Raw genomic sequence first — 22,352 nt, 5'->3', positions numbered from 1 at the left:
GGGCTGGCAGAGAGGCACTGTCCCGCAGCGGCTGCAGCGCCCTGCTGCTTGGCAGGTCTCTGTTGCAAGGAAAAATCCTCGTAGTGGGTTAAACTGGGCTCTTGCATTCATTGAGTAGCACAATGCAGCCGTAATTAGGGTGAGTCCTGCTCTCCGTGAGGCTAATGGCAAAGGCAGTTACTGCTGATGGAGGCAGAGCTGGCCTAGGAGGCAACCTAGCAGGGTATATGGAACAACAAGTTTGGTTTTTTCAGGTCTAAATTATTTTTTTTTTTCAGTGCTGCTCCAGAATGAGCATGTGTTAAGTCTGGACTGCCTTTCTTTGCACTATTTTGTTGCTTTCCGAAACATCTGGGTTCCAGTGGCTGCCTGTGATTTCAGATGCTAATTAAATATAATCGTATTGCAGGATTATTTTCAAAAACGGTGATGTACTCCAGTTTCAAAGAGATGTTCAAAACTGAGTGAAGATGAGAGAAAAGCACTGATTAAGGAGGCTCCAGGAAAACGCAGGTCCTCAGTTACACAGAAACATATCCTACTGGTTTCAAGGGCAGTTATGTATGGAAACTTAATGGGCAATAGCTGTGTATGGTCTAAGCACATAATCGCATGTATACAAATAGTTGCAGAAAACCTTTTCTGACCTTAATGTCAAAACTGAAGTGCACGTGCAGATAGCCATGAGATCACTGAAGCTTGGTACCACTTTGAGGACAGAAGTTAGCTGCCTTGAAAAATTCCCGTTGATCCCATTGTTCAGAAAAATTGACTGGAGTTTAAGAATCATAGAATAGTTTGGGTTAGAAGGGACCTTTAAGGTCATCTAGTCCAAAACCCCCTGCAATGAGCAGGGACATCAAAAGGAAATCTAAATTATTATTAGAGGAAGACTGATGATCAGTACCAAAGCTGTTGTATTGACAGCATATGTTCTATGAGGACAGGCTGAGGGAGTTGGGGTTGTTCAGCCTGGAGAAGAGAAGACTCCGGGGAGACCTTATTGCCACCTTCCAGTGCCTAAAGGGGCTCCAGGAGAACTGGGGAGGGACTTTTTACAAGGGCATGGAGTGATAGGATGAGGGGGAATCTCCTCAAACTGGAAGAGGGGAGATTGAGATGAGATCTGAGGAAGAAATTCTCGGCTGTGGGGGCGGTGAGCCCCTGGGGCAGGTTGCCCCGAGAAGCTGTGGCTGCCCCATCCCTGGAGGGGTTCAAGGCCGGGTTGGACGGGGCTGGGAGCAGCCTGGGCTGGGGGGGGGTGGCCCTGCCCGGGGCAGGGGGTGGCACTGGGGGGGCTTTAAGGTCCCTTCCCACACAAACCATTCTGTGATTCTATTACCCTGTGAGCAAGTCTCCCAGTACTCATGCGTACTCTTTTCCTCATTTACCAGTTTGCCTTTGATTTAGTCCCAGTGGCTTAGCGTGAGATCCTGTTCTGGGAATAGACGGGTTGTTTCTTCGCATGGTCTCTGCCAGCACAAAGACAGGCCAAAACTTTGAGTAGTAACGCACTTCGATTTAGATGAGGGAAGCTGTGACCTGTGCTGGGGAAGGTTTACCCAGGCTTGGAACGGAGCTTTCCTGAGCCATGACTCTGCGCCTGCACCTTGGGCTGCCCTGCTCGGGGCTGGACGGCGGAGTGGGGCAGGTCACGGGGACGCAGGACCAAGGAGCAGCAATGTGGCCCTTCCTGCAGGGAGCGATATTTACCAGTCAACAGCATGAGTGACTGCTCTGAGGTGTTTCCTACGCTTTGGGATGAAAATTACTCACTCTGTGGATGATGGATACAGTTTCTGCTGACTTCTCTGAGAGCACCAAACAAAAAATGTCTTGTTAGAAATGTTACAGCAGTTAACATTTAACTCATGCACTTAATATCATGTTTTCTTCTCTTGGAGAAGATAAAAATAGGTGTGTTACTAGCATCTCCTGGTGCAGTACTTCTAAATTTCCTTACTCTCTCTTTCTTTGAAGTCTGCTTTCAGTGGTGTTACCAAATGTTACCAAAGCATAACCTTTCTTGATATGTTTTTTTGTTTGTTCTTTTTTTCCTGTTGTTTTGATTTTATTTTTTTTTCCTACGCTGATCAGCATGAGACTTTGTTCTAATAATTTTTTTAGCTGCTTATTTTTCAGTGTGTTTTTTCATGTGTTTACAGAATTACAATCGACCTCCAGTAATGGCCTTAGCTGTCCCAGTGGCGGTGAAATTTCTTCAGAGGGGCAATAAGGAACTGTGCAGAAACATGTCAAGTTACCTATCCCTGGCTGCAATCGCTAAAGCGGATCTGCTGGCTGATCACACAGACACCATTGTCAAAAGTGTCCTTCAAGGTACGAACACCCCAAGGTGTTGGCTTTAGTCCTGCAGCATGGCCACCGTTAGGGCAGTTAGGCTGTATTAGGCATATGTACGAACAAACACGTATGTAAAAACATGTATGAGACATGTATGCATAAAGCACGCATATGGACGTATCTATAAACATGATAAAACATGTTAGACATGATCTAATAACAGACTATACCAAGGAAGACCTTTCAAGAACGCATGAATTTACTGAACCTTGTTGCCTGTGGAATTTCATTATAGATTGGGTGACCCATAGGGCAGGAAATACATCTATACTTGTTAGTATATCGTATTAATGGACTTCAAATTGTAAGCCGTGATATAAGACACTAGTTACTGGGCTCTCATCCTTTCTATTAGTGTCACTGGCAATACTCCAAGATACAAATGGGGATGAAATGAATCCCATTCTGTGGCAAAATAGTCAGATGTAAGATATAAAAGCTTTGTAGCGGTTCCTTAATTTTGCCTACGTTATTAGCTTTACATAGAATATTGTTACTAAAAGCTGTACGTTTTGCTTTTGTGGTTTAAAAAGACAAAAATATTCATACCTCTACAAGAGGAAGTCCAATTTAGTTGAAGTAGTAAAGTTCACAGTATTTGTTGCAATTCAGTGCTACTGCAGTAGTAAAATCACTGTTTGCTTTTCTTCAAGTATGGGTAATAGCAGTAAGTAGCAATAGCTGTCTAATTATTCCAAGAACATTGTTATGAAGATGTTAAGCCCTCAAATTAAATGTGTGCATTCTTTATTTATTAAAAAAATGGAGTGTAGTTATTTTTAGGGGGAGGGACAGCTAAGCTAGAAAGTAATTTTGTTGTTAAGACATTATGGTAAGAGTTTGCATATTTGTCTGCTTTGTTTAAGGACAAATGTGTGATAAATGTGATAAATATGTATGAGCTATGTGATAATACTAATTGAGTAGAGTCCAAGAACAGAATATTACTAACAACTTACAGAGCCACATGGATAATTCTTTTAAGACTTGTGAGATTAGTATTTATGAGTTAACATAGTGCGTTACCACTTGTAATGCAGTGCTATTAATAGAAAGAAATAAAGTGAAACAGGGCTTTTGGTGTAGTCGTAGTGTTAGGAAAAGTGATTAATACCCATAATTGAAGGTTTCATCGTGACTGTTGCTCTTGTTTTTGTGTATTTGTGTTATTCTACCAGCAGGTGTTGCTGTGGACATCAGATTTGGAAATTCCAGACTGGAAGAGGGCACTCTGAATAGGCAAAGTGCTCTGTTTTGCGTAGTGGCTTAATTGCACCGTACATAATTAGTATTTCAGGCCTGAAAAGGTTGGTTTGCAGTGGGCTAAGAACCACGCTTAAAGACTGAGTGTTTGCTGAAGGGAGGAGGGAAGCAGGAGGATAAGCCGCTGAGGATGGATTGACAAAGCAGCAGGGAGACAAAGGGCCTTGTTCGGGTGCTGCGCAGACGGGGCTGAGCCTTGTGGCACCGCTGAGACTGATAATAGACTTTGGCCCGTTGCCGGCAAGTGTTTGAGAGCTAACTGTATTTTTTGATTACTTGGGGCAACTGTTTGGCTGCATGATCAGTTTCTTATCTTCTTAGCTAAGAACGAGCTCTATAGAAAGAGTGTTTAACTACTCTGCTCCAGTTAGTGTGAACTCAGCTTCTAAACATGCAGATGTCCGTACCGTGCCCGCGATGCTGACAGGCCCTGTGCTGATACCTTCCATCAGCATAAGGGATCAGGCAGATTTATTCCCGTTTCCAGGGGACTACAGCAAAACTACCTGGCAGTTGTTGCTGTAATCTGAGAGTCCCATGGCTGCTTCACCTTCCAGAGGAGCTCAGGCAAGGGATGTGGATGTTGCGTTCCACAGAGGCTTCTTCGAGAGCAGAACTGGGGACTGGAACATACTCCAGGCAGGCATGTCTTGCGCTTGCTCCTTCATTTCTACGTTTGTAGTGCAAGAGCAGGGTCACAGTTGCTTTTCAATATTTGGAGCCCAAACTCCCCCAAAATACTATTCACTTGGTGTTTTCCAAACGGGCAAAGTAACTGTTGACAAAGGAAAATATAGTTAAGCTAGTAAGGAAAGAGAAGCGTGCTGACGGAGGTGACTTGTGATGCTGGGCAGGAGGGGACTGGGCTGTGGGAAAGCTTTGCTGGTCTGCAGAGGTGATAAAGAAAGAGCAAAGCAATTGGAAAGAGGAGAGTTTTCCAGCTGAGTCAGTGAGAATGAAAGGACTGGCTTTGCGTTTGGTCATCTGCCAAACCAGAACAGAGATAGGGAAAGGCTATTTCCAAGACAAAGTATTTCAGGTATGAGGTACGGTAAGAAAAGCAGCCAGAAAGGACTTCTGGTAATCTTTTAGAGGATTTTTCTTATTCTCCTGCTTTTCACAGACATTTGTTTTCATTTAATGGAGGGCACTGAACGGAAAGAGGATTTGAGAGTGGTTTTGCCCTTGCACAATGGTGGGACCTCAAGTGTTTTTATTAACTCAGAAGATCTGTTTTCTGGCTGAGAGCAGATGAACAGAGGTAATCTTTCATTGTTCGGTAGTTAAGGTTATTTGCAGATACTACTTAGTAAGGGATTTTTGTCGTACTTACTACTAAGTATTTATAATTTAAATACCTTTTTATTGCAGCGTAATAGGAGAAATTCCAGCAATTGGAGCAGTTATTTTTACCTTAGATGAACAGTGTTGCCAAAACTTTGGAGCAGATCATATAACTTTAGATATGAAGTACAACTCCCTTGAATGGCATGGTAAAATAGAAATTACCTTGTCATAGCTTTTTCTTACTACTTTTGTATCGTGGAAGGAAGGATCTGGTAGCTGCATTGTATTCAGGAATAATCATAGCAGGAACATGTCAAGAAACTTTTCAAAGTGTGGTCTTTAGGACATCTGTAGAGAATGAGAAAGAGAAATGTGTGAATAGAGCAGAAGGGTGGGCTGCTTTCAGTGGAAATAAGAATTGCTTCGAATAAGACATTCTCCACGATAACTTGTTCAGGGACTTCAAAAGGTAGTGAATAATTGTTCTTGTCATAAGTGGTTACATATCCAGAGAATAACTATTCATCACTGTCTACTTCTGCTCTGTTTTCTACACACAAATCACCACCAGTGTCCTGGCTCTCTGCATCTGCTTCTTATGCGCTGTATCCAGCCCTAGGTTTTATTGGATTTTTGGATAAGTGTGAGAGAAGAAAGCCACTGTCATCAGTTCTGCCTTGCACAAACCTCCTTTTAGCATCAAACAAGTTGGTTACTTTGGATATCTAAATGTATTTTAAAACTGAGTATGTCCTTATTGGATGGCCAGTATTATGCATGGGGCTCTGATTGGTTTTTATTTGGGGATATCTCAAAACCAATCCTTCCTTCAACTGCCAAGTGCCGTGCTAGCGTGGCCTCAGGTCAACGCATGTGTGTCAGCATGTCAAAGCGCCTCTCCTGTACAATTGACCATGTCCACATGGGAAAACTCCTCAAGTGGCAGATCCTTGCATATGGCAGCGTTCACAAGAGGGATTGTTATCATGATGGGCCTTTAAAGCCGTCTCTGGTTAACGCTTGGATTTCCATCTCGGTATGAGATGTTGATATTTATGTTCTTTTTCTATTAGCAGCTAAAATTATGTGGTTCAAAACATGGAAAAATTCCCAATTGGTACTTACTTTCCGAGTTTCAGTTCATGAGAAGCGTGGAAGCATTTTAGTTAAGTATCTTTATTTACAGAACAACTTTACAAAAATAATTTCAATAAAATTATTACAAAGTCGATTTACAATATAATACAGCTGCATTTTCTCCAAATGTAACATCAGATTATGATGGGGAATATTACTTTTATATGTTAGGTCAATCTGTGGCATAAATAATGCTTTAAACAAGGAGCTAGTTTTGTTACAGCCTACAAATTACTACCAATGATTAATAGACAACACAGTTCTTGGCTTATGTGGTTCCTCTGTAAAATTCACATTAGCGCTATAAAAACCAATGACTGGAGGAGCCGGAAAGATGCGCAGCCTTACGTCTGTTCCTCAGAGACTGGTCAGCTGGATACCCAACGTGTTTGTTTCAGCAGGGATGCCAGGAGCACCGTTCTGCTCAAAAATGTCCACAGTGGCCCTCGTACATCAAAAAACACTCCGCTAGAGAGACAGCAGTCGCCTGACCTCAGGAACAGCTTTTTCAATGTCGTGCCTTGATGTGTTTTTGTTTTTTTGGTTTGTTTTGTTTTTTGTTTTTTTTTCAGTGTTTTGCCAAATCAGCAGGCAGAGGTCAAATCCCCACAGTACCTCATTTTGTAAACTTGCAACACTAATCTTCCTTGGGAATTCAAGAGACACGGGCTCCTACGGCTCTGGTTACTTGTACGTATTGGTGTTCAGCTTTTCATGAAATACATTCTCTGCTTCAGAAACTGCCTTGCCAGAACTTAAGAAACATACTGGGCCCCTCCGTATGGCAAAACTTCTGTGACCCCCCACCCAATGATGTTGCCCCTGATACTGCACGCATCTTCTCCGCTCTGTGCTGCGATCTCTTTGGCGCTGAGCACTCTGTCCCACATGTTAAAGCCAGTTAATTTTCCAGAGAAGGCTAAAGCTTCATCAAATCCACCTCCAATGCAGCAGCCGTTCTTTTCTTGACCGATCTGCAAAATACCTCCGTCTGGCACAGTATGAGCGTCGGCAATGTCCAAGGCAGTGGCTGCAAGCTCTCCCTTCACCCACAGAGATGCAGATCCATTCTCTGAGCTCCATGCGCCGCAGAGATGGATCCACTTCCCAGGAACAACTACATTTTTGACAGCTAACTTGTGCTGGTCACCCCCAACAACAAGCACTACAGACTCCCGGCTGAGATAAAGCTGGATTTCGTATGGATTGAACTTGGTTCCGTAGGAGAAGACAATAGTTTTGTCCAAAGCCTCAGTCACCTTGATCCAGATACAAGCAGTAAAGGAGTGAAGAGTCATTCCGGCAGTCGGGTGGACGCTCCCAAATATCTTTTTTGAACGCATGGGGAATAGAATTGCTGTTTCACACCCTGAAAAAGTTAGAAAGATTGTTAGGTAAATCAAAACTGTTCTATTTGTACGTGCACAGTCGGGACCCTTGATGTATTCTCGCTCCTGGGCTTCTCAAAGGGAGCTGAGAGCTCAGCTCATCCCATGGTATGTAGGATGCTTTGAAGAAGCTGTCAGACCTGATGGATGAATTTGCCTAACACACGGCCGTGGGTCTAGGGGCTAATCAGGCTGCAGGAACAAGGTTTGGCTTCTCCCTCATTGCAAAAGTAGTGTATCGTGTCATCCTGTGCCATGCAAAGTGACATCTAGGTTTGATGCTGCCCGTCTGCCCTGGTGCTTGCCGTGGGAAGTTGGGCTTCCCTGAAGGTCTGTGCAGGGCAGGTGCCTTCTGCTCTGACATACCTCCTAGGAAAGCTGCTCTTTTGCTGGGTCACCTAGAGAAATTAGCACTTTACATCAGGTAATTATGTTGGGTGGTGGTCTTTCTGTTTCATTTAGGTCTTGTTTTAACCTCCGTGTTCTTTTTCAGTACAGAGTGATGCAAACAGCAATGTTACGGTGAGGGCATGGGTTCAGCGATCTATCAAATGGCAGGTTTGGATTCCGTGCCGTTCCTGGGGTAGTAGTGCGAGACGGCTGCGGAAATGGAGCCGCTGGGTAGCTGTGTCACCACCAGTTACGCAGTGTCCTGCGGTTGTCCCATGTCTAACTGGGCAGCAGAGGGGAAGGGGACAGGGGCTACTGAAAAGCGGGCGCCGGGAGCGTTGGCAGAAGCATGCTGAGATGTGTTTGCTTATTTATTGTAATGACTGCCTTTTCTGACCCTGCCTTTAGGGCTATTGGTCAGTAACTTTCGTGTGCACTGATTAAGCACGGGAAACGCGTAAGACGACTGATATTTTTAAAACAGTTCATCTCTCATCTCCAATTAATCAATATAGTGATAATAGAAATTCGATTAGTTAAAAGCACTAACAGAAATGTATGAAACTTAAAAAAGTAACTGACGATCGCTAAACCCAAGCCACTTTTGGTATTCTATGTGCTGTTCCGAGTCGTATATAACTGAATATTCCAACCGACACAGGGAGAAAGCAGCCCCCTTCTACAATTAAGCGGGTTCATTTCCTGTTTAAACAAGCTGGAGGATCTAAAATGTCTAAACTGTGTGTGGAAATTTCTGCTTCAGTGAATGAAGGACTCTTTGTGTCCTCCAGGATTGCGCTGCTGTGTTATTTCATAGGCTGCTTCCTTTCAACTTTGAGTGGATTTTACATTCCTTCATTGGCCCTTTTGAGGAGGGGCAGGAGCAACGAGCAACTGCTGGGGGTACTCCTTAAAATGCTACTTAGAAACACTATATTGTGAAAAAGCTTTTAATTAGCGAGCTTTCAGGCTTTATTATCAAGGTCTAAACAAAATTAAAAACAGCCTCACTGAAGAACAAAAAGTGTGATTAGGAAATCCCTCGAGTATGGCTGGCAGTAATTCAAGATGTGAGAAATTAAAGTCAGTTGCTAAAAATTCCCTTGAAAAAAAAATTCCAGAGAGAGACTCTGGAAGTACTTAAAAATGTATCCTTTAAATTAAAAAATAAGAACACTTTCTACAAAACCGCGTAGGAACCAGTGGAAATAATGCGGATTTCCACCGATGAGACCGAGATCCTTAATGCTGATCGAGTTTTTTACTCTCACCTAGCGCAGAGTAGCTGGCTGCAAGGCTGGCCGTGTTACAGGAGCGGGATAAAGGATGAGATCATGCTTTCTGGAAGGCAAGATTCATGTGTTTGGGCAAAAAAAAAAAAAAGGAATATGCTGCAAGATCTACTCCCAGTACACAAATACTATTGAAGTGTTGCGAGAAGTGAAGGAGTAAAAGCAATTTACTTATAAAGCTGAATCCGTGCCCTACGTGAAAGGATAGATTCATGTCAGATAGCTTACATCAAGCACGGCAGAACAATTGTAAAACGCTTTGTATTGTAATAGGCTTGCATGAGCTGTTGCCTTCGCTTTAGCTGTCACAAGAAGCGCTCCTTCTTGCTCAGCCGCGTCAGGGCTTACACTGGTGGTGCTGCCGAGGGTCGCTGGCGAGGCCGGTCTAACTGCCCGTTCCCACGCACCCACGGGATTCTGCGAGTGCAGATTTCTGTGGGGTTTTTAAGCTGCAATAACTTATGTTTGTGGAAAATATGGTTGTGAAAAACATATTAATATTTAGAGGACACGCAGTGATAGCTATTTGCTAGGCAGAGTTGTATTCAATGTAGTTACGTTGTGCATGTAGCAATTTTGCATCCACATTTAAGTAGATGGGGCTCTGCTCTGCCATACCCAAGTTGCTGTAGCTGCTTTTTGGGTGTCAGATTACTGTGCACAGAAAAACTGACATGAAATTTAGAATCATAGAATTGCTTTGGTTGGAAGAGACCTTTAAGATCATCGAGTCCAAACACTGACCCAACACTGCCAACTCCACCACTAACCCATGTCCCTCAGCACCACAGCTACCCGTCTTTTAAATCCCTCCAGGGATGGCAAGTCCACCAGTGCCTTGGGCAGCCTGTTCCAATGTTTGATAACCATTTTGGTGAAGAAATTTTTCCTAATATCCATCCTAAACCTCCCCTGGTGCAAATTGAGGCCATTTCCTCTTGTCCTGAAACTTTTTCCTTCTTGTCATTAAATTTGAGATATGAGCTCATCTTTCCATGGCTACCTCACTTGCTGACCAATGCAAACATTTTGGAGGGGGGAAAAAAAACCCCAAATCTACAATACCACAGTGTTACTAATTTTTCTGTGCTTGAGGAAATATTCTGCCCTGACAGTTGCATGCAGTGAATGTGCCCTCTCCGCCGTGGGAAGTGTGCTCAGCTCATTGACATCAGCAGTGTGTCCTCAGATCTAGCTCTGCTCTTGGGCAGTTGGAGTCGGTGAGAAGGAGACAGCCCTTCGTTTAGGAAGAGGAAGGAGTGGGTACATGCGTGAAGAGAACAGGGGAGCTCAGTGACTAGAGCGTATGTGTAGGAGCTACCAGCCGGGAAGGTAAAAGGTAAGAGAACAAAATCGGTGTGTTTAAAATGTGTTTGTGGCTCCCTGACAAATGTTTTGATGTGGGAGAGCCTGCAGGAGGTGGGATCCTAGGTGGGTGGCTGCTTTACCCTCTGTGAGGACTTTGATTAAACCCTTTGATCCCACGTTTGAAAAGCTCAGCGCCTCTTTTTTGAAAGCAGTTAATGGGTTTCCTCCCTGTACGCACAGACTGCTCAAAGCTGCTGTGCTGCTCCTAAGATCGCTTTGGAGTCACATGCGGAGGAAGGTGGTGAAGAGGAGTGTTTATAGAATGTCTGTTTGGACGGGCCCACCAGGGAGAGCTCTCCAGTGAAGCACAGCGCACGTGAACTTACCTGCTGGCAGTAGGTGCTGAGCCGCCCACTTCTGCGATGCCTTCAGTTCAGCTCTGGTTTGCTGTAGCTCTTTCCACAGAGAGTTCAAAATGAGATTGTCTCCTCTGGTGGGGCTGAATTTATCCTGCTGAAAAGCTGTCTCCTGAGCCTCCGCCTCAGACCTCCTCAGCCAAGCGCTCTCCAGCTGGCCGAGCCTGCTGGACACATTGTGGCTCAGCAGCAGAACGTGCTCCAGAACCTTTCCTTGCTCAGACTCGTGAAGCCTCTTGGCTTCTTCCACGTGGTCACTGTTCCTCACGAGTGCCTGCTCTACCTGTGATGCGATGTGGGAGGTGAGTTTCTCGACCGTGCTGGCGAAGGTGCCCGCGAGGTTGGTGGTGAGTTGGCTCAGCTCTGCTTTCAGGGTCTGCAGGTCCACCTTCAGCATCTCATCCATCGCCTGCAGCATCATGTTCTCTTTCATCTGCGAGTTCTCAAGCATGATGAAGAGCTTGTCCCACTCTGTGTGCTCTCGCTGGCAGTCACACGAAACAGCTGGAATGAAAGATACAGATGTTGCTGTTCCTTTGTACTTACGTTTTTAAACAGGAGGAGTATTTGACAAAATCTGGTTCTGTGCAAGGCTTACGTGCTTCAGACTGTCAGTGTGTTGCCCTCTATAGCAAAATAAAAAAGTAAAATAGTGTGTATTATAGCAATTCTAAAACTACGTGTCATCAGCAGTTTTTTGCAGGAAAGCTGAAAAATAGAGAGTATAAAGCAAATTCCAAGGCACGCCATCCAAGTGCTTTAGCATTTGCTGTCCGTAACAATCTGCTGGTTCAAGCACACGCTTCTTCCTCTGAAAAGAAATAATGTTTGTAACTGTTACAAGAGCTAAGCGACAAAGAACGCCGTGCTGTGCTTAACAGAAATTTAGTTTAAGTCTACTTACTTTCCTCGGTACCAAGAACTGGACCTTCGATTTCGTTATCCAGATTCACATACATGAGATCATAGTCATCATCTTCATCCAGAACAGAAACAGAAGCCCTGAAAACACAGAACAGCGTAAGCAGAGAAAGTATTTCTTGGGGCAGCATTCTCCAGCCGCTTCCTGAAAATAGCTGGGCTGTCTGGAGCTAAAGTCGATGTCGGACTTCAGCAGAGACAAGACTGCGAGCGAGACGCAGCCAGCCCCTAATAAATGCTCCCAGCGCCTGGGCTTGAATGAATGAGCAACGCCGGTGCCAGTGTTGTAACAAGAGCACTCCTGACTGTTGGTTTTGGCTGAGAGGAGAAGGGGGCGTGCAGCTTGCTCAATTCCAGCCCTCCAGGTTTGCGCCGGGGGGAGACATACTGACTCGCGGAGGGGAAGGAACGGGGAAAGCTGCTCTTGCGAGCGGCCGCTTCCCCTCCGAGAGCAGATTGCTGCAACGTGCAGCCATGCGAGGGCGAGAGCGGGGGATGAAATCACTCGGAGTGCGCTGCCTACGAGCGCTGGCTGCATCGGTTATGTTAGTTTGTGCTCTTTGTGGAAAGGAGAGTGTTCTCTGCAAACTCAGTCCGCAGTTGGTATGTGCCAGGGCTCTGGAGGGGATTGGTAGGAAAATAAACATCCCCGGAGTTAGTTTGGATACAAGCGTGTGGTATAACCTAAATGTTGTGACTTTTTGGATAGTTATATATAAAAACTTCTATTATGTACTAACGGTTTACTGCTTTAAGCAATAAAGGAGAACTCATAAAGACAGCTTGTTAGAGTTTTGCTTTTCTAGCCCTAATTACCAGTAACAACAACATAACTATGTGGATAATACTGCTAGCATCTTGTTTCAGGAGCATTTAGATTAGTAGCTGCATGATTAGAGTTGTTTCGGTTAACTCTGAAGACGCAAAACAAGGCACTCTTGGATTAGACGTTAGTGTTAAGTATTGTTGTTGTTGTTGATGTTAATCTGTTTCAAATTCTGGAAAGCTTATCAGTTCAATGTGCCATTAACTATTTTGGGGATGGCGTTGCTTAGGTGAGATTAGGGGTAATATGGTAGAAATTATATATCGGCTATGAAATATTCAGAGAATAGCGAAAAACCCATATAATTGCACCTAAATTGCAATCTGTGTTCCCTTTCCGTCGGAGTCTCTGGTTTAGCCCCTTGTCGCTGCACACAAGAGTGCGTAAAGAGGGCTCTGCGCTGCTCTTGCTCATTCCATCGCTGACACTCGTGCCACCAGCAGGAGATGTGGCTGCAGCAGGCAGTGTGTGTGACCGCAGGCGGTGCCCCCTCCTGCAGCGGGGACCGGGAGGCACTGTGCGGGTGTCATCATCTGCTACGGAGGCAGGTGAGGCTGGAGCTGCCCGCTGGCCGGCTCCTCCAGCCTTGCCCCATGCACCCCAGGGCCGCCTGCAGGGACCCGCTGCTGCTGCGCCAGTTGCTCGTCCAAACCCGGACTACCTGTGCGTTGGGCTGCTGGCCACCGTACTCAGCTATTCACTGGGTAAAGAACGGGCTGGATGGCCGAGCCCAAAGAGCGGTGGTGAATGGAGTTCAATCCAGTTGGCGGTGGGTCACAAGGGGTGTCCCCCAGGGCTCAGTGCTGGCGCCGGTTCTCTTTAATATCTTTATCAACAATCTGGATGAGGGGATCGAGCGCACCCTCAGTCGCTTTGCAGATGACACCAAGTTGGGCAGGAGTGTTGATCTGCTGGAGGGTCGGAAGGCTCTACAGAGGGATCTGGACAGGCTGGATTGATGGGCTGAGGCCAATGGTGTGAGGTTCAACAAGGCCAAGTGCTGGGTCCTGCCCTTGGGTCACACCAACCCCATGGGCGCTGCAGGCCTGGGGCGGAGGGGCTGGAAAGCTGCCCGGCAGAGAAGGCCCTGGGGGTGTTGGTGGACGGCCGGCTGAACATGAGCCGGCAGCGTGCCCGGGTGGCCAAGAAGGCCAACAGCATCCTAGCCCGTATCAGGAACAGTGTGGCCAGCAGGACTGGGGCAGTGACCATCCCCCTGTACTCGGCACTGGTGAGGCCCCACTGCGAGTGCTGTGTTCAGTTTTGGGCCCCTCACTACAAGAAGGACATTGAGGTGTTGGAGTGTGTCCGGAGAAGGGCTACAAAGCTGCTGAGGGGTCTGGAGCACAGGTCCTGTGAGGAGCGGCTGAGGGACCTGGGGGTGTTCAGCCTGGAGAAGAGGAGGCTGAGGGGAGACCTTCTCGCTCTTTACAGCTCCCTGAAAGGAGGGAGTAGTGAGGGGGGGTCGGACCCTTCTCCCATGTAACAAGCAATAGGACAAGAGGAAGTGGCCTCAAGTTGCACCAGGGGAGGTTTAAGATGGATATTAGGACAAATTTCTTCACAGAAAGAGTTGTCAAGCATTGGAACAGGCTGCCCAGGGCAGTGGTGGAGACACCATCTCTGGAGGTATTTAAAAGACAGGTAGATGTGGTACTGAGGGACATGGTTTAGTGGTGGACTTGAAAGTGCTGCGTTAATGGTTGAACTCAATGATTTTAAAGGTCTTCTCCAACCAGAATGATTCTCTGATCCTATTCCTATGTACCAAACTATTTTCCCGTTTCACCCTATGTGTGTATGAGGTTCCTGCCATGGTGGGCTTCCAGCTGCTCTCCTGCAAATGCAAATAATAAATATTAACATTGAAGCACTATATTAGAAACCTCAAATGTTTGGTAAAGTATAGGTGAACGTTTTAAGGGAGGGATGTGCTTAGCTTGAGTCATCCTGGGGAAAAAAATTAGGCTTGCTGCCTTTGTATATTCAATTTGGAGTGAATGCTGAAACTCCGCTGCGTGGCTTCCAGAGCTCCTTCTGTCCATGTTACATTTTTTTTTTTTTTTTTTTTTTAATTTTTCCCAAGCTGTCTGTGCTGCTGGGTTGGGCAGAGCAGAGCCTGAGCACAGGGCAACCTTTGCAACCCGTGTGTGCAGGGAGCACGGCCAAAGCGCTCCGGGGGCAGCCGGGGCGGGCTGGGGCCATCACAGCCCCATGCCCGACTCGCAGGCAGCCGTGCGAAGCCATCGAGTGTCCCCAACTGTACGTGAGTCTCTGCCTGAACTGCATAATTCCCAGTGTGTGGTCTGCTCGGAAAGTCTGAGAAAATCTAATCTGGAAAGTACTGGGGGTAAGGGTGGTAGGGGAAGGAAGAGCGAAAGAAGGTAATTAAGGAGTTGAGTATAATGTTTTTCCATTCTCAGACAACAAACGTACTTTTCAGGGGCTTTGTTTAGACTGAGATGATGAAGCAAGATGGGGAAAAAGTGAATAACTTGGGAAGGGGCACAATATGGCCTCTGACTGCCCGAGCTCCGAGAATCAAAAGGTCGGGGAGCCGCATGTGCGTAAAGCCCTTAGAAACTGAAAAAGTGCGACAAACAAATGGCGAGAGGTACTCAGAGCCAACTCAAAACATGAAAATACAAGAAAATAGTGATTTAGCTTGTGCTTTATCACCTTTCTTAAGTTACATGAAGAACAGATACACATTTTGGCATCTGTTTGGGTTGTTTACAAGCTTGTATACACAGGTTATTCAATTAAAAGCAATCCTATGTCAGTAAGGTCACTTAAATATCACTCCAAAGCGATGGGGTTGCTTCTAAATTGCCTTTGTTTTTCATTGGTCTTGGTTAGTGAATATGTTTCCTACAGCAATGTGTTTGCTGTAGGAAACTGCCCGAATTTGTGTTTGGACGAAGTATTTTTGTTCGGAGTGGTTCCTTGGCTGTGTCATGTCAAATTACATCACTCCTCTAATACAGTCGCTATTTAAAATAGTTGTTTTCTCAGGTTGAATAATTAGCCTTACTTTCCGCATACCTTTCTGCCTGTGATATCCCAGCTCAGGCAGTAGCGTGTCTCAGGTCAGGGGCTGTTGTTCCTCATGTAAAGCCGATAGTTTTTGTTTGTCTCTGCTGAATTCCTTCCCTCGCCACTTTTACAGCCAATGAATATTGCCCATCCAGGAACATGGGAATTTGATCTTTTGCAGTTGTCACCATTGCTGAAATTCAACTGGAGCTTAAGGGCTCTGCTCCACGTGGGCAGAAAACTTCCAGTAGAAACCAAACGTGTGCAAGGGCAGAGGAAGGGCTTATGTCTGTAAGCACTAAATTATCTAGAGAAGAAAATTTTTAGTGTATTCCGTTACAAATTTTTTCAATTTCAAATTCAGATGTGTGTCTAAAAAAGTTCAAGTAAATACATCCTCTCACCATTTCAGTTCTAACTCTGGGTGAATTGGTGCTTTGCGTGGATCCCACAGTATATTAGTGACACTCATAAAAGTGGTGGTGCTTTTTATACGGATTCACTTGTAACATCAGGAAGAGATCTGCACAAAGAACGTGGCTAGAAAATGGCCAGAACTGAAGAGCTTGCTAATCGGATCGGGGTAATTCATCAGCAAATATCTTCCCTTTGCAACTGGTCTTTCTGCCTTCTATATAGAACAAGACGGAAGTTCGCCACCTCTGTGGGACTAGAGGTGGGTGTGAACCTCACCTTTAGCACGGCAGCGGTGGTACGGAGGAGGAGGATGGCTAATCGTTGGGGGGCCAACAATTCTTCAAGCAGAATAGATGTTTTGGGATGGGATGCAGAAGTGCGGCTGGCTGGAGAGCGCGGCAGCACTCCTCCGAGGCGTGAGGACCCCTTAGGGATCGTTACGAGCTGTTCGACTAAAAGTTGTCTGAACCCGCAATGAATTATATGCGAGTTCCTTGGCTCAGAGGTGATGTTGCAAGACCTAACGGTGTCTTGGGGTGCGTTTTCTGTATCTGGCAAGAGCACGATGCGGTCCAGTCTGACCCATATATTCTTTTTCTCCCATCCATGAAGTGACCTGTTTATCTTCCAAAATTATAAGGCTCGGATTGAAATGGGAGAAAAAGCAGCAGGCCAGAGAGCTAGTTCCTATTGGAAACCAAATCCAAAGAGACCTTAAGGACTTTCAAGGGTTTACAAAAGGAGCCATACCCCATTGCAATAGGCAGATGTTTTCCATATGTTCTTCAAGTGAAACTTAAATATATTGAGGGAGGCATGTACAGCAATGTGAAGTTATATATTTTGGTATGAGCCTGGGCTTCAAATTGAATTATGCACAGACATCTTAAGAAAATGTGTGAGAGAGGGTTTTGCATATCTTTGTCTGTCTGCAGTTGGCTCTCTCTGGCTCCTTTCTATTCCTGGAAATGGCATCCTTAACTATTTATGTTCAAATTTACTGTCATGCATGTTTAGTTCTCTTAATAACCAACTATTCTTTCCATATGCTGCTTATTTAATTTGAAAGTCTGAATCTCAACAAAGGAGAAATATAGCTTTTATGTGCTTTCTAGCCTTTTTTTGTTGTTGTTAATTTAAATCACACTTAGTTTGGTCTAAGACTCAACAGAGTACCGTGCAAATCTGAAAGCTCGTTAAGCAGCCTTGTCATGATATTGTGCTTGAGAATGAAAATTATAATTAATAGGATTATTTTTCTTTTACACCTACGTCGTTATACCTATGATGATTTGTTCTACTTAAGTTGTTTATTTATCTTCTTGGCTCAGTAGATATTTTTTCTACAGCGTGTTTTTTATCTCCCTGTATTTGTACTGGTGAGTCTTAAAAACTGGTGTCTCCAGGTGTGTTCTGACTTTCTGGATCTCTCTCTCGCTGTGGGATACGGACATACAGTGAGTCACCGGCCTCTCGTGTGCTCTGTTCCAGGGAACGCGATGCTGCTGCGTGTCCTGCCCGCTCTCTACGAGAAGCAACCGCAGCCGATAACGCCCCATCTGCGGGAGCTGGTGGCACTCATGGCTCAGCTGGATCAAGCCGAACAACACCACCTCCTCAGGCTCTTCCAGATCGTGGCTAGGAAAAAAGAACTGGGGGTAAAACCATGTTTGGAAGAGCTTACTGCTAAATGCCACACCTCCTTTTGGAGGAGTTGATTTGTTTCAGATGACTTGGCAAGCTCTGCCCGCTAGCTGCTCTCCGAACAGTGAGGAGTCCCAGAACATGCATGACAGTGCTTTCCTACGCTAATTCCCCATGAATTCTTTAATTTCATTCCAAATTCTCCATCTAATCATGAAGAGAACATAACAATGACTCTGCTGGACCAAAACGTTTGTGTTAAACCCGTTTTCTACTTTTTTGGCTCTTCCTCTGTCGGCTGAGTATGAATTCCCTTAACCATGTTTCCGTTAGAATATATGGACTGTATTAAGTTACATATCAGAGAAGAAAAATGAGTTAGGAATTGATGAGGAGTGAGATGGAGGTTAATTAACTAAGGCAGAATGTATCATGCTTTGGAAATTGCACGTCATTGACAGCACCCAGTGCATTAGAACAAGGCACAAACCTACTTACTTTGCGAGTTTATGAAATTCATAAAATCTTTGGAAAAGAAGAATCAACAGTAGTTAGTGTCTTTCCCCAGGCAGCCCAGGAAACTTTATCATGGTACACAGGCCCAGAGGCAACAGAACTCCTTTTGGAAGCAAGGAGCTGACGGGTCTGAAGTGGCTTGGTGTTATCGTTATGACTATTATTATCATTTATTACTACTAACAATTTATTCAACCCCCCCCCCTGCAGTATTTTTACTAGAATCACAGCTATCGACTTGTTAAAATTGATGATCCTCAAAAAAAAAAAAACAAACAGAAGATTGAGTCGCTTTCTGCCCCGTTTCTGTGTTGAAATCTTTTACACAGATGTAACAGTTTCCCTGAATCAGAGGTGTATTAGGGTACACGTGTGTTTATATTAAAAATAATCATTCAGTAGATTATTGTATACACTGTATCCCGTTTGTAAGGTGATTTTAAGGACTGCACCCTCAGCCTCTTGAAAACTGTGGTGTTACAAGAAATGAAAGCTTGCCTAAAGCATTTTTTTTTGTGCAGTGAAGATCTTGCCTCTTATTTTTTCCTTCGTTCCAGCTATTGGCCTTGTCACGTTATTTAGTTTACAGTGGAACCCAAAAATTTCTACTAGTATTTTAATTTACTGTATGGTTGAGGAAGGCTAAGTCCTATGTTGTTTTAATCAAAAAAGTATAGGACTGGCCCAGAGCAAGGGAAATATCTGGTGAGGGTTTTTTTATTTTGTCTTTTTTAACAATTGGGCATTTCCTTACTTATATATGCATAACTGCAATATTTCAAGGCTACAGCTTACCCTTATTCCATATGTTGAGCTGAACTTGGATTGACCTCGGCGATAGCTCTCTGCAAAGGTCAGTGAGGGTGGAAAACTAGTTTACGAAGTCTAGTGTTTTATTTTTATCACTCCAGTGTACTGTACCTCTTTTGGCTATATGTGTTCACAATTAAAAAAATACATTCACCACTTACTTCTGTCTGATTTTCTTAATAGGTGCTGAAAGAGTGTATTCCATTTCTGTTTGGACACTTGAGAGACCCTAACCATAGTGACATTATTCTAAACATACTTCTAGAAATAGCTGGCTATGAACCGACAGCCTTAGCCGCTTTTCTTCCGACGCTGAAAGAAATTGCTGAGAGTTTTCCAAGTTTGATTGGGCAAACAGCAAAGATCTTTGGAGCTGTTGGACATATCGATGAGGTAAGTTTAAAAACAGAAGAAGTTGGTTGGTTGCTTTTGGGGTTGGGTTGTTTGGGTTTGTTTTGTTTTTTTTTTCCTAAATCTTGTGCAAAGTAATCCATCTAAGTATTCCTTTCTTCACGGATAACCAGACTGCCCTACCAGAAGATATTCCTGGTCATAAGACCACGATAGGTCTGGACTGGAATGCCAGTACGGCTAGGAGAGCAGGTACCCCAAAAATCAGCTGTGGTATTTTAGTGATTGCTGCTGCCCTTCGATCTTCTAACCGAGGAACACTCACGTAGTAATGGGTCTCTGCAGAAATAGGGTATAATTAGTGGGAAAGAAAGAAACTTTTCAAGAAGAGCTTAATGAGCGTGAAAAAGATCAATATTTAAATTCTCATAACTGTAAAGATAAATATGTAAATTATTATTTACTTTGTATCTAGCCTGTGCAAATATATGTTCTGTTTATATGAATTGTCTTTTTATGGAATGGCTGAAACTCCTATTTGATAAAAGCACATAACTGTCATTATTCCAGGGGCTTGGCTAAGCTGGGATGCAGTGTACCTATATGTGAAAAGAAAGGCAGAGAAAAAGAAAACCGTATTTTGCACGGTCTTTGTATGATATCATATTGTAGATGCATATAGCCTTCAGGAATGTTGTAATCATGCAGTGAAATATGAACTTCCTCGTATAGCGTAAGCCAGATATTTTGGCTTTGTAGCCATCGTGAACTGGATACTTCAGCCAAATGTCTTTGTAATGAAAACGCTCAGTGGTGATGCTGTGCTCAAGCCTCGCACAGGAACATCTTGGTTTGGGATCCGGCCCAATGGGAACATTATGCCTAAAAAGGATTTACAGTGACAAACCCTTAAAAAAACTATGAGAGTTTCATGGCGGCGTAATGAATTTGCACGGAATCTTTTGCTTTAGTCATAACTGTGCGGTCTGGATGCGGGAGCGATGTTCACCTAGTGCAGGTGCCCTGAACAGACTCAAACACAGCCCACAGAGACGGACGGGCAGCTCTTGTGTCCCAGAGCCCTCTGCCCTCCCCGGAATTCCAGCTCCAATGAGCAGCCCAAAGATCCCCCTGTCCCCGGGGGATGCTGCTCGTGAAGATCCGCTGTTAGCCCTGTCCCGCTGGGACCGGGAAATGCCGTAGACCCTGACGAGACCCGTCTGACCCTGCTGCTATCCCTGGCTCCTAAAACCATAGCCTGGAGGAGACTTACCTCCACGAGCTTCTAAACTACCTGTTTCCTCAAGACCTTGGGTGTCCTGAGGACACCAAAGTGGTTAGACTTACTTATCACACATCATGATTTTTAATGAGATTTTATTCTCGTTCCCCAGGTATGAGCTTATGTGTCTGTCACCACTGTTAAGAGATGTTTTCCTTCCACATCAAATCATGGTTCTGTAAAGGCAAAAATAATGTTCTGCTGAATTCAAAGAGTTTCTGGTAAATAACTCAAATTTTTATGGCTGGGACAAAACTCGATTATATACTAGAAAATGAATGGTATGTAATAAATTTAACCATTTGCTGAAGTGTGGCACTGGTGCCTGCCATACGGTAACCTGGATAATTCATGGCAGCAAAGAGCCGAATCCCACGGTTTCCGTGTCCTTTCAGTGATCCTTGAGGCGAAGCGTGCACTAAGTCAACTGGAGTTTGTCTGCGTCGAGGGCGACGGGTGCCGGGGCGCTGCGGGTACAGCGCAGGAAGGCGCTATACTTGCGATTTCTACTGATCTTGAGCTTTGTATTCATTTAAAATGTAATTTGTCTTGTAAGAAGCGAACCCAGATTTGGAGCCAGATTTGGTGTGGTTTTGTAAATCTTATTTCTGTTGTGGGAGGGGGCAGGGGGAGAAGCCAAAGTCTGCAGACTGAACTAAATGAAGTTTTTGTTTTCTCTTTGTTGACTTATATCACCCCAGCAAAATTTACCTTTATAAGAACTGCAGCTGACCACGTTTCATTCTGTGTTTAGTACTTAAGAGTCAATGTCTCCTAAAAGCTTTACAGTTTATAATTAGCTAATCCTCAAATGAGCACAGCTGGGATCAGAGTTTAAGGATTTCATTCGGTTTCTGTGTTTTAGCGTGTTGAACCAGCTCTTGCCATGCCAGTGTCTCTGAGGCTCTTTTTCTGCTGTGTTCTTCTACTTAGAAGGGAGAGAATTTATTTTGCCTTTTTTTTTTGTTGTTGTTATTGTTTTGTACCAAGAATAAGCAAGCAACCGGCTGGACATGTTGTATTCCATATATTGTTGGACGTTATAGACCACAGCACAGTTTACAAAGAAGCCACTTGCTGAGCATTTTCTCCTTATATATTTTAATCCGCTGGTTTGTGTGCATACGTGTAGCTACGAAGCGTTACAGGCGCAGCCTGGGCAAGCCTGCACCGAATAACGAACCTCCAGCCTCTCTCTTCTTAAGTGTCGAGTAACTCTCTTATTTTTCTAAGAAGCTGCGAGCTGCCTCCGGAGCAGCGGACTGCATTCCAGCCCGCCCTGCCGCCGCGGGCGCCGGGGGTTTGCAGAGGTGGCACGCGTCTCGCGTGTTTGTAGTGGGCTCTGCTTTAGTGACATGCAGGAGACTCAAAAACATACTCAAAAACATCAATAAAAGCAACATGCGAAGGGTGGCAGAGGTGAACTTCCCCACGAGAGACAAATGGCCTCTCCAAATAGCTCCAGATAGATGTAAATAGATTAGGGCTGGGGCTCCAGACAGAACCTACTCAAATTGAATGTTGCAAAAAACCCCCAAACAAACAAAAACCCAAACCACGCAGCCCCTGAAATAGGGAGGCTGCGAGTACCAATAATCCTTTGGGGTACAAAGGACCCAGAAGTTAATGCAAATATCACAATTTACTTAGCAAAAGGGGGAAAAGCCTAGATACAGAAAACAATTCTCGAAATTAATTTTAAAA

At 44.6% G+C, this 22,352-nt stretch overlaps 2 protein-coding genes across 3 annotated transcripts in view; one reads left to right on the top strand and one right to left on the bottom strand.

Annotated features, from left to right (window-relative positions):
• The window catches only part of VEPH1 (ventricular zone expressed PH domain containing 1), a gene marked incomplete at both ends in the record, with an annotated part of 85,584 nt that overhangs the window by 5,478 nt on the left and 57,754 nt on the right, over nt 1-22,352 (top strand). For both annotated transcript variants that reach the window (XM_082487150.1, XM_082487149.1), the window contains 3 exons: nt 2,166-2,340; nt 17,537-17,703; nt 19,199-19,408. In XM_082487150.1, coding sequence (XP_082343276.1) covers nt 2,166-2,340; nt 17,537-17,703; nt 19,199-19,408 — 552 coding nt within the window. The remainder of the gene's footprint in view (nt 1-2,165; nt 2,341-17,536; nt 17,704-19,198; nt 19,409-22,352) is intronic.
• Nucleotides 6,556-11,897, bottom strand: PTX3 (pentraxin 3; the record flags this gene model as incomplete). The annotated part of the gene is made up of 3 exons (XM_082487109.1): nt 6,556-7,420; nt 10,816-11,349; nt 11,750-11,897. 3 exons carry the CDS (start codon nt 11,895-11,897, stop codon nt 6,807-6,809), a joined length of 1,296 nt encoding a protein of 431 aa, XP_082343235.1. The 3' UTR covers nt 6,556-6,806.

This window comes from Vanellus vanellus (assembly GCF_965231255.1).
Source record: "Vanellus vanellus genome assembly, chromosome: 8".
NCBI lineage: Eukaryota > Metazoa > Chordata > Aves > Charadriiformes > Charadriidae > Vanellus > Vanellus vanellus.
The sequence above is the reverse complement of the archived record's forward strand: the minus strand, read 5'-3'. Positions and strand labels throughout refer to the sequence as shown.